The 12,546-nt window shown below is 41.3% G+C and overlaps 1 protein-coding gene across 1 annotated transcript in view; it reads right to left on the bottom strand.

The window, feature by feature from the left end:
* The window catches only part of CFTR (cystic fibrosis transmembrane conductance regulator), a 91,544-nt gene that overhangs the window by 7,628 nt on the left and 71,370 nt on the right, over positions 1-12,546 (bottom strand). Inside the window, exons 22-23 of the mRNA XM_026867912.1 lie at positions 10,588-10,830; positions 6,607-6,762 (exon numbers count right to left, since the gene is read on the bottom strand). Coding sequence (XP_026723713.1) covers positions 6,607-6,762; positions 10,588-10,830 — 399 coding nt within the window. The remainder of the gene's footprint in view (positions 1-6,606; positions 6,763-10,587; positions 10,831-12,546) is intronic.

The following is a 12,546-nucleotide window of genomic DNA, read 5'->3' as shown; positions in this document are numbered from 1 at the left end:
TCCCAGAGATTTGCTAGTCTACTACAATTTCCACCTGACCTAACCTGGGAGCTTGGCATCCTTTCATCAGATTTCAAGTGATTTATACACTCATTTAGATTAATCATTTAATTATGATTAATTAAAAGTTTAAATGCGGCAGAGGAAAATAAATTACATTAATTAATTTGCTTAATTAAGATATGTAAGCCATTGCCAATAACTTATTTGGTGTAAGAGAGAAGGAAGTAACTGATTCAAGAGACCAGAGGAGACAAGCAGCTGCAGCGTGGTGCCCTGCAGTCAGCAGGGTGGATTTAAGTACGACGGTACCTTCACCACACTGCCAACACCGCACTGACCGAGCTGTAGCGGAGGCAGCAGCGCACACAGCTAAAAGTCATTGAAGCACTTTTGGTAAAGACTAGGGGAAAGAGCAGACTCTTTATAATCATGATTGTTAATAACAATGAATGCTTCAGTAAAGTACAGTACAGCCCTTTTCCCATGGCCTGTACTGTATAGGTGCCATAAGCAGGGCACCATATTTGCAGCAGGATTAGATTCTTACAAGTAGTGGGTGCGGTGGAAATAATAACACTGTGGAAAGTGTCAGACGTGGGTTTGTTCACACTTAGAGCGACATACATTTAACTAATGGAACAGGTATTTTCATTTCTCAGTGATAAAGAATAGTTAACTGAACAAACCAGTTTTAAAGAAGATAGGGCTGAATACCATTGCTGAAGTGTGGCAGGCAGAGAAGTAGAGGGAACTACTTTCTTCAGAAACTGGTTATTCCTAGTATCTGTGCTTTCAAGAAGCAGGGCACTAAAAGCAAGCTATTGCCAAAAGTACTTTTTTTTTTTCCCCCGCAAGGTAAATATATAATTGTCCTAAATTCTGCTACTTGTCTCTCCATTTCAACACCTCCTTCCTCCCAGCTCATTAGAAACCACATAGGGTTCACCTGAGTAAATACCATGTGAGTCAGATGGGCAGTTTAGAGTCCACTTATAAAAGCAGCAGGAAAAAAGCGCCCAAAATTCTTAAAAGCTAAAAGTCTAAAGTGGGGGGAAAAAAAGTGAATCCCATAAACTCGTGTGTTGTTTATAAATACAGAAGTAGAAATAAGGAGAACATTGGAAGGGGGGATAGATGGCTGGGGAGGCTAGCAGCAAATTTCAAACCTTTTATTTCTTGGTCACTTGTTCAGATTCACCCAGGGTGATGAGTGTGATCATACAACAAATAATTTCTCAGACCTGACATCCACTCACAAGCAGAACACTGGGGAATATAAATATGGTCATGTTTATGGTCTGGCCACCCCAAATATTGTAAATCAACCCTTCTGAAGGGCATTAATCCCCCCTCAGTGGCTAGAGACTCTGCATATTGGTTAGGGTGTGGGATACACCCAGGTTGTGGCAATAAGATTCCTAAGTGATTTAAGTGTTATGTGGAGAACCAAGACCATGGAGTACCTAAGCAAACACATACAGAAGAGTAGAGGATCAGTTAACAAGAGGCTGCTAAGGAATGAGTATGCTGGCTGTGAGTAGCTGCTGTTGCAACAAAAGACAACCTGTGTGCAGGTTCTCAGTGAGACCCATGGACCTTGTTCCCATACGCCACAGGGCTGGAGAACAAACACACCATCAGCTGGAACCAGACACCAGCTCCAAGCACAGAGAAGTTAGAGTAACAACAGTATGACCTCCATGTAGCCTTCTCTGCTTCATATATATTATGACAACAATATCAACATGAAAGAAAATCAAATTGCTATGTGAATATTATAGTATTAGGTGCAGAGTTAGAGGTTTTGTTTTGGTAAGTGTCCTTTAGAGGTTTTACACTGACGTTAAAATATTTACAAACAAGAATACGAACACAGGAGCAATGAAGACTTTCTGCAAGGTTTTGGGACCAGTTCTGTAATGTTCTCTGAAGTTGCTAAAACCTCTGCCTTCCATAGAGCTTACCGGTAAACACAAGGGATGTGCTCTTGGCAACACTAAACCCATGATGCAGAAAATCACCTATATACTGCCCCAAATGAGCGTGTAGGGTTGTTAGTTAATGTCCCAGGTGCTCTGTGCATGGGTTGGTTGCAGCAGATGCTCCCCAGTATGGTGATACTGACTTGTCTCAATGCCCTGCAGGAACCCAGTCCCTGTGGGACGACCTTTGGGGAGCCGTGCTCTGCAAGAGTGCCCTGCCACGCTGCAAAACAGCCTCACCCACGACCTCCAAAAGTGAACAGCCCTGAAGCGCGTGAGAGGCAATGAAACAGTGCTGGAGACAAGACAGGCAGACACACACAGATAAAATGAACAAAGTGAGATAGCTACTGAAAAACTGGAACTACAAAGATAAAAGTTGTGAAATATCACTTCTTAAGTAAAATAAAGGAGCAAAAGTTTTGTGCTTTGCCTTTTTTTTTTTTTCCTGTCAGCTGGCAGTCCCTCAAACTGTAGTAATCTCATTCTTCACGCTAAGCTTGATTTTAACTCTATACGGAGTTTTCACACATAGAAAACAGTGTGAGATCTGCCAGGATGCAGTGGAGTAACACTTAAGAAGACACCCGAAGTCATCCCCTCCTTTGAGCACCGTATGGGTCTCAGGTTTCTCCTTATTTATTTTAATGGAAAACTGACTGCAGGTCTCCTGTTCTCCATTCAAAGGCAAATATCTAAAGGCATTTTCTCAATTTGACTCCATTAAATACTTCAGGGTGCAATCTACATGAGGACCAGTACGCAAAAGAGCTTAAGTGTGTTGAAACCAGATGCAGCGGGATGTCCTCACCCTGGAAATGGGGTGGAGAAACTCTTGCAGAAGAAGCATCAGAAAGGACTGTCCAGAAAGAAGAGATGATGGGCTGTGATTATACTTCAAACAGCCTGTTTCCTGGAGTAATTGCTCTGCATGAGAATGACAAATATCCTTCAGGAGCAGCACTGTGGTCAGGCTGTGCTTCAGCAGTGCAGCCCTGTGTGGAACTACAGGAAGGAACTTCCTTGTGATTGCTCCAGGAAACATGTTTTATATGATTTATCCCTTGCCACTGCAATGCACTGACAGCTGGATTTAAGATACTGAAAGAAACAGGTTTTTGCCTTTGCTCCAGCTCAGCATGATCTCTGACCATCCTGCAGGCCTTTCCAGCACCGCCTGCATGGAGCAGACGGCAGGCAGTGTCTTAGGACACTGTGTGTGCTGTGCAGGTGCACGTCAGTGAGGTTCCCACAGAGGAAAAGCTCTTTTATTCTAAACTGGGAAACTTGGGAAGAAAGGAGTGGGGTGGAAGGTTTTAATGAAGAAGAATGCCTCAGGTAGAGCCCTGTTCTTGTGTTGTCAGGAGAGGCTTTGCTAGAGACAGCAAAAATCCAGGTGTTGCCATAGGCCAACCTCCTAGGAAAGGAAAGGCAACTTTTTTTTTTCCATTCTGAAGCTGTAGGTGAACGGCAGAGAACAAAGGGCTCCTACTGTTTCGCTGGGAAAGGCAGGGTGGCATATGCAATTTCTCTTCTCTGCTGGGAAAGTGCTGGTGAAAACTTCATTTTGTTCTGAATGTGGGAACTTTTGAGCCATAATGTGCAGTTCTTTGGCACAGCTTTGGGACAGAAGCTGCAAGCTGAAGCATGCAAACAAGTTGACAACTCTTGTGACTTTCCAGCGAATGGAGGGCTGGGATTTTTTGGCACTGATCCATGTGTCAGGGACTTCCAAACTGAACTAAATGTGTAATTTTAACAATGTGCACCTCACTAGCAGTAGGGCAAGTTACAGTGCTCATGTAATAAATGTCTCCCACATTTTGCTGATGGCTGCAGAATGATGTTCTCTATACCATTTCTGACTTTATAGTGAGCTATGAGAATTATTAAACATATTTTTCACTGGGATGAGGCTACTTGTTACCACGCATTCAGTTTTCTCCTCAGTGTATGTGTTCCCAAGGATGGCTAGAGATGGAAAGCAGAAACCTTGCTGTGCAACCATATCCCAAAGGAAGAAAGGGCTGAGAGCAAAAGAATAACTATGGGAGAGACAGGGAATACAGAAAGTTGTATTTGGCTGTACAGGAAAATTTTGCAACGGAAACATAGCTTATTCTGGTAAAAGCATCCTTCTTCTATACAGCTATTGTTTTGGAGGACAGCTGTATAACATACCTGTCCTCCAAACTAAATAGATGCTGCTGCATTTACAGTTCACTGCACAGCTGCCTCTATCTGAAGGGGTGACTTTTTTTCATACTTGCAAGCAACAATTATGCTGCAGAACTGAACCAGCAATATTAAAGAAATAAAAGTTTACAGGAATAGATAGATGTGAAAATGTTGAGGAGAGGACAAAAAGGGTGATGACAGGTCAGCTATCAAAGGGCAGCTTGCCAAGCCAGCCTCAGCTCAGCAGGCAGCATATGACCAATCAGGTTGTTGGTAGAGCTCAGGCAAGAAACAAATCTAACCAGTGGACTGACCACCACTCTCTTGGTTCTGTTTTGTTGAGGGTGTAACTTAGCAGTGAAGAAAAGGTCTGTTCTGGCAAGGTCAAAGTGCTGAAAATTGCTGCCTTTGAGCTAATATCAGAGCATGATTGTGGAAATGCACAAAAAAGGAATTGTGTCTTCTTTGCTTGCCTACTTTAAATAAATGCCACTCAGGTTATGCTGGGATAACATTTTTGACATGGAAGCTATCACAACTTAAAACTGATCATTAAGTATAAAAATGGTATTTTGAGTCCCTCTTGTGTTTGCAAAATCAAAGCCACTGTGTTTCCAGCATGAGCATTTCAGCATCTTTTAACAGCTACCAAAGCCAAGACAATGCCATCAGGAACACCTCAGTCAGCGTTAAATCCCACCTCCATGACACTGAAAGAGATTAGAAGTGAATATAGCAACTGAGTGACAGTCATATTAGTGACTTCACTACAATTAGTTTGGTTTGTTGTATTGTAGTAAAAAGCAGAATTTAACCTACATATCCAAAAGAGGGTAAAAGTGAAGACAGATCTCTGCTCTGCTATGATGGCTGTGAAAAAAAACCCACTATTTTGAAAATGTAAACCTGACAGCATATTTTTCAGTTAAATCAGCTGCCTGTCCCAGAGTTTCTCCAACGGCTCATGCAGTCAATGCACAACAGCTTTATACCACACATATGCTCATTGCAGCATACCAGCTTTCTAAAACAGTAGACTATCTGGGAACAAAGCAATATGCACAGAAAGCAGCTGGCAACTCCTTTATAGTAGAGATGGGATGGGGGGAATAGCACAATAAGGATTTGACAGCTGACACTCAAAAGGAGATCATTGGTCAACCTAGTTATCCCACTCCTTGTGGGTGACCAAGGATCAAACCATACTTAATTAGTCTCTGGGGCTAGTAGCCACCCCTCAAGGATGGATAAAAGTGGGACAGACTGCGTGTCCTCTCACAGTGTGGCAGGTTGATTTGCAGCTATGTCCCTCTGCCTCCCAATACCACAAGTGACTCATTGGTAAGATTACAGTCAACTGTTACTTGAATTTAATCTCCCACACTCACAAGATTTCCAAAGGAATTATCATCATTGTTATGGAAGACTGTGTATGTTTGGTAGCCGAAGAACTATCCAGTGTATAGCTGTCAAAGAAGAGAAGGCCAATACATGTTACTCCTGTATCAGTGTTGTTGAAAAGGACTGAGAGCTTTCAACAACAAAAATACACAACATGACATTAAAATGATAGTTAATTCCATCAGTTTTCATTCCTACCTTTACAGTGATCAATTACTTTTCAGTGTTACTGCATGCAGTCAATAATATTAATTTTTGAGACAGATAAACTAGAGCTGTAACTAATATAGGACACTGGTCCAGTGGTGGGGACATTGGCAAGGGACTCAGAAGCCCTAGGTTTAATTGTTTGCTCCTCCTTAGACTATTTTTCTTGTTCCAGTTATTTCAGAGTATTAAGGAGCCTAAACCCGTGTGAGGAGCTGCTTCCTTCATCTCTGAAATGGTATTACTTCCTGTATGCCAGGACTGCTGCAAGCATAAAGAACACTGAAGTGCTCCCTTACATGTGCATCATGACAGTAATGAGAGGTGACAGCTAAAAGTGATGAGTCCAAGTTAGGGATCAACTAGTGGTCTAGTAAAATCTGAGAAAAGCAGTAATTCTGCTAGCAGCGTCAGGGAAAGCAGGCAATGTATAGTATCCACATGTTTACCAATGATATGTGATGTAGGGCTTTAGAAAACAGTAGCCGAGAACACCACTGACTGATTTTTTTTTCTTTAGGTGGCAATATCTTACTTTGAATCAACATGTAAACTGTTTCAGAGGTCCAAGGGGTAAGCAGGCTACGAACACTTCTGTTTGAGTGTGCTGTACCTTCCCATTTCTAGAAGAGTTCTTGTGTGTCATAGAAACCCTCAAAAAGTAGTTCACTGTGCATTGCATCCATCCATTTCACTCCCCTTTTCACAAAATCTTTGTGTTTTGTTTCTGTTTATCAACATAAAACAACTAACTTCCAGCTTGAAGGTAATTATGTGCATATGGATATAGAACCAATGAAAATAAACGGCATACAAATTACAATAATCTCATTACCTGAGGAATCACTCCAAATGCCTTTCTCCATTGCTGCACGCTGACTGTGTTCCAGGAGACTCCATCAATCTGGATATCCCCTTCTGTATTCAGCAGTCTTAAAAATGCAAAAAGTAAAGTGCTTTTTCCTGAACCAGTTCTTCCTAAAAGGCCCACCTGCAATGCAAATCATAAAAGTAAACATTTAAAATTACTGACATATTAACCACAGGCCAAGGCAGAAACACTTGAAATCTCAGCAGTGGAGAACAATCCAAATGCATCTCAATGGGATAGTAAATGTTGTTCATTTGGGAATGATAAAAGCCTACAGCAAGGGCTGAATGAAACACTGGGCCAGACTGCTTTGTTAGAATTAACTAAGATGAAAAATCTGTTAGTTTCCCCTTAGCTGAAGAACAGAAATTTCCTTATATGTTATTTTGTACTGATTAGTCCAGCTTTTTGTGCCTTTCCCCTTTCTTTTGCTATGAAGCCTTATTCAGCAAAACCCCATCCAGCAAACAAAAACCAAGTAGGGAGCACAGTTGAATCACTCTAGTAAACTATTGTAAACTGTTGCCCACCCTGAAGCAGCAATGCAATTCTTCAACCTGCCCAGACGGTGCTGCCTTTTCTTCTCTCTTAGGCGGGAAGAAACATAATACACAGGTTTGTTTTTTTTTAAATGTTGTGTTTCCCTTGTGAGATTGCACTGACCTGTTGTTGGAACAAGCAATATCTGCAGTAACCATCAGCAAATGCCAAGATACTGCTATTCCAACAGCTGGGTTTTACACAGCTAATGATGTCCTGAGCGTGGACTACTTTTGTAGAGTGACAATATACATGTAAAGGTGAAGAAGGGAATTCTTCCTGCTGCTTGGCATCCTGTCCATAACAGTACCTCAGGCCTCTGAATTAGATGAAGAGTCTGCGCTGTGTTGCACTGACCCAATCTATTCATTGGGTAGATTTATTTTCCAATTTACAAAAAAGACATGAGGTAAGACCCAGGGAACTACAGACCTGTTTATCTAACCTCAGTTCCTGGAAAAATTGTGGAGAAGATCATACTGCATACAATTGAAAGGCATTTAAAGAATAATGCAATCATCAGGCACACTCAATATGGGTTCACAAAGGGAAAGCCCCGTTTAACTAATTTGATATCCTTCTATGATAAGGTCACCTGCCCAGTGGATGAAGGGAAGGCAGTGATGTAGTTTTACTGGATTTTACTAAGGCTTTGGATACTGTCCCTCATGGCATCCTTCCGGACAAATTGTCCAGCTCTGGGATGAGCAGGTTCACGGTGCACTGGGTGAAGGACTGGCTGAAGGGCAGAGCTAAAAGGCTTGCAGCGAATGGGACGACCGCTGGCTGGTGGCCAGTCCTCAGCGGTGTTCCTCAGGGCTCAATCTTAGGGCCAGTTCCGTTCAATATATTCATCAACAGTCTGGATGTAAGAGCTGAATGCACCAGTTTGCTGATGATATGAAACTGGGAGGTGCTGCTCATGCCTTTGAGGGACAAGAGGCCTTGCAGAGGGATCTAGATAGATTAGAGCATTGGGCAATGATTAATGGGTTGAAATTTAACCAGTTGAAATGCCAGATTCTGCACCTAGGATGGAGTAATTCTGGGCACAGATGTAGATTGGGAAGAATGGCTGGAGAGCAGCCCTGCAGCAAGGGATCTGGGGGTGCTGGTCGTCAGCAGGCTCACCAGGAGTCCACAGTGTGCCCTGGCAGCCAAGAAGGAAAACTGCATCCTGGGGTGCATCAAGCCCAGCATAATCAGCCAGTGAAAAGAGGTGATCATCCCACTGTACTCAGTGTTAGTGCAGCCTCACCTTGAGCACTGTGTGCAGTTCTGGGCCCCACAGTTTAAGAAGGTTGTGAAGGTCCTTGAATGCATCCAGAGGAGGACAACAAAGCTGGTGAAAGGGCTGGGAGGAACGTCCTATGAGGACTTTGGGCTTGTCTAGTTTGGAGAAAAGGAGGCTGAGAGGTGACCTCATTGCTCTCTACAGCTTCCTGAGGATAGATCACCACCTGAGAGGGAGGTGCTGATCTCTTCAACTTGGTATCCAGTAATAGGACACATAGGAATGGTTCAAAGCTGCCCCAGGGGAAGTTTAAACTGGACATTAGGAAGCATTTCTTTACTAAGAGGGTGGTCAAACACTGGAACAGGCTTCATAGAGAGGTGGTTTATGCCCCAGAGCTGTCAGTGTTTAAGAAACATTTGGACAACACCCATGCTTTAATATGCTTTAATTTGGTCATCCCTGAATTGGTCAGGCAGTTGGATTAGATTACCATTATAGGTCCTTTCCAACAGATCTCTATTCTATTCTATTCTATTCTATTCTATTCTATTCTATTCTATTCTATTCTATTCTATTCTATTCTATTCTATTCTATTCTATTCTATTCTAATTTCTATTTCTATTCTTATTCTATTCTATTCTATTCTATTCTTATTCTATTCTATTCTATTCTATTCTTATTCTATTCTATTCCTATTCTATTCTATTCTATTCCATTCCATTCTATTCCATTCCATTCTATTCTATTCCATTCTATTCTATTCCATTCTATTCTATTCCATTCCATTCCATTCCATTCTATTCCATTCCATTCCATTCCATTCCATTCCACCCCCTCAGCATAGCTCTCCCCTTTCCTGCTTGTTTTACATGTGCTTCCCTACGGGGCAGAGACAAATCATCTCCAGATTAAGAAGCATGCTCCAATTCTGGAAATGCTACCTCTGAGTCCAGGGTTCATCACCAAAATTGGACTGAGTTCCTAAATCACAGACATTGAAACAAGGGTTTTCATTTCAATGGCTCTGCCCCCTCTCTGTACAATACAAAACTATCTTCCATTTCCCATACTCTGTTGCTCCAAGGGATTTTCCAGGAAGTAAATCCAGCAGATTGCAGTTGCAACTGCACCTCTACTCTCCAGGAATTGCAAGTGCCTCTCTTCCAAAGGCAGAGATGTTTCGGGATGGTGCTACAGGAAGTCAGACCCCTGGTTTCTGAATTTTTGGTGCCGTCAAACTTAGTGGATGAGACATTCAGTTCATGCAAACAAAGACAGTTCTACCAAGCTTGGCAGAAACTTGTGCTATCCAAACTAGGAGTGAAGAGCTGCCTCATGGCAAGGACAGTCACTGAAACTGCTTTCTCATCAGTGTAGGAGAGTTAAAATCTCCTCTTCATCCACATGGCTCCAGCTCAGGAAACCGAGTGAGCCCTTCTTCCCACCCCACCAATGATGGTCCTTCAGCATGAACTTAAAGCAAACTGACTAACTGCTGTCCTGAAACTAAAGTTTTTTCTTGAACTCAACCCCAAACACGCATGAACATTAGAGGTTTGTCAATCTTCTAAAGAATAGAGCTGTTTATGGTTTGTTATATAATAATTTGCGATGGCATACAGCCCTCATCAAATGAGCGAGACAGCACCTCCACCCTCCAACACCAGAGCCAGCGGTGCGTTACCCTTGGCACAGCAGCCGGTATTCTTTTGTGCCCTGCTCCACCTGGGTCAGGCTGCCCCCAGCACCTGCGCACTCCAGGAAGCTTCGCTCTCCCCACAAGGAGAAAGCAGATGACTTCATCCATAGGAACACAACTAAGGGAACTACTGCACATGTATTTTATTGGTATATTCTGTTTTTCATGGCCTGCAAACATCCCCACTGTGCTTCACCAAGGTATAAATTTCTAGGGTGAGGCAGATTTTCCTTGCCTTTTTTTGGTTTGTGGCCAATAATCCTACTGATGAGCTCTTTTTAAGAAGAGACACAAGAGATTTCCATTCTCTAGGTGCTTTAGATGATTTTTTTTTTTTTTTGCAACAACTTAATTTACAAAACCTCACTGAACTCAACCTATTCTTCCGTCAATGAAGAGGTTTATAATGATATTTTTATACTTAAGCTGAATAGAAGTCAGATCAAACACAGCAAAACAATGTCTCACCCTCTGCCTTGAACTTATTGAAAAGGAAATGTTTTCTAACACAGCAGCTCCTCCTTCACTGTATTTGGCTGTAAGGTCCTTCACAGTCATTTGGCCCCCGGATGGCCAGTTCTTCTCTTCCTTTGCATGCCTGTTTTCAATTACAAGGTCATCTGAAAGCTGGTTTTTCTTCTGTGGCTTAATGTTTCTCGTCTCTTCTGTTGGCATGTCAATGAATTTAAATATTCGTCCGACAGACCTCATCTACAAATCAAAACAAACAGTATTCTAATGGTAATTAATAGCTATCAAAACAAATGAAATCAAATTATTCCTAATTCCTAGGCAGAACAGTGAGTCTCTTTTCCGTGTAAGTTATACCATGATATAATTTTCAATGGTAGGACACTTCTTGTATAGAGCTCTAGATTCTATTGCTCTTGTACTACTGACATCATTCCAACACGTGATTCCACTTGCTTCCTTTTTAAATGGACACAATAGCTCTTTCTACCTTTAAAAATCTATTTTGAAATCTGTAGATCACCTGTATTTATGAAAACAAAATATGATCATGAAAGCATTCTTGGACTCTTCAACTCTTTCCTCCTGTATAGGGTTGCCCAACACAAAAACTGAAGTTCCTCGAATAATGATTGATCTCCAAAGAGCAGCAGACTGTGGAATTTGAAAGATGTAAATCAGTAGCATCAAGTAAAGAGGAACAATAATCAGACATTAACATCTGAGTCTTTTATGAGAAATTATCTATAGATTTTGCAAAAAAATTAGTAGGAAGATCCATGATAATTAATTATATATCAATAATTATATATATTAGGTGAAATAATCAAGTCCTGTAGTTCATGAACTTCAGACAGAGGTTGCTAGTAGCAGTCTTGGAGAATTTTCAAAGGAGCATAGGACTAGAAGGGATCATCTTGTTCTTCTTTTTTTTTTTTTTTTTTTAAATGGGTCAAGGATCAATTAATTAATAGGCAATTCATCTCCTCCACTAGAACTTCTCTGCTCAGGTGGTCAGAAAACACATTTTTAAGTCTATGGACCAGTTTGTTCTTGTAAATTTATTAGTTTAAAATTCTAAATAGTTCTTTTTCCTAGCTGATTTCCCCATTAATTTATACAGGCCTACCTTAGATCCAGTCACCCTTTGTTCTCCAGGACTAAAGAAAATCCATGTTTAAGCCTTTTTCTTAACATATGTTCTCCTTGTTCACATATGTTTGAAAACATCCGTGTTCAAATTAATCTTTCCTGACTGACAAGAATGTACATAGCATTGTGGATGTTTCACAGGGACATCGTACAAAGGCACTGATACTTTTCTATCTATATTAGGAATATGCTGATTAATACATCCTAGGATCATATGGTCCTTTCTTCACAGTCACATCTTATAGTCACCCTCTGATTAAGCAGCAGTCAGCCAAGCTTTCCTTCATCTTAGCCATTTCTAACAGAGGAGATAATTACAACAGGGCTTATTCTTAGCTGTCCTTAAATTCAAGCCTTTGCCCTTCAGTTACTGAAATCTATTTTATATCTGGCATTTGAAGTCACCTAATACCTTTCAACTCCCAGCACCCTCCATGCGAACATGCCTTTCAGCTTTGTGCCTTTGGCAGATTTCTTCAACACAACTTTTTTTTCTTTCTTGAGAGCACTTAAAAAAGATTAAAATGAGCTCAGCCACAAATCTAATCTTTGTTGAGTAGTCTCTCCACAGCTTAATACTTGCACCTTAATGCCATTTCCTTTCTGTCCAGCTCATTAACTAGTTTACAGTTCTTGTAATAATCCTGATCTCCTTCATTTATATAATTTCCGAAACAGATCCACAGCTAGTGCTTTCCTGAAGACAAATGAGATCTTCTACATTACTTTTGTCTGGAAAATAAATCACTGAACACAGTTATTGGGTTAGTCTGATGCAACCCTCATGTCAGTAAATCTGAGTGA

Source organism: Athene cunicularia (genome assembly GCF_003259725.1).
Source record: "Athene cunicularia isolate RWA chromosome 1 unlocalized genomic scaffold, athCun1 chr1_part2, whole genome shotgun sequence".
Lineage (NCBI taxonomy): Eukaryota > Metazoa > Chordata > Aves > Strigiformes > Strigidae > Athene > Athene cunicularia.
Note: the sequence above shows the minus strand (reverse complement) of the source record. Positions and strands in the feature narration are given on the sequence as shown.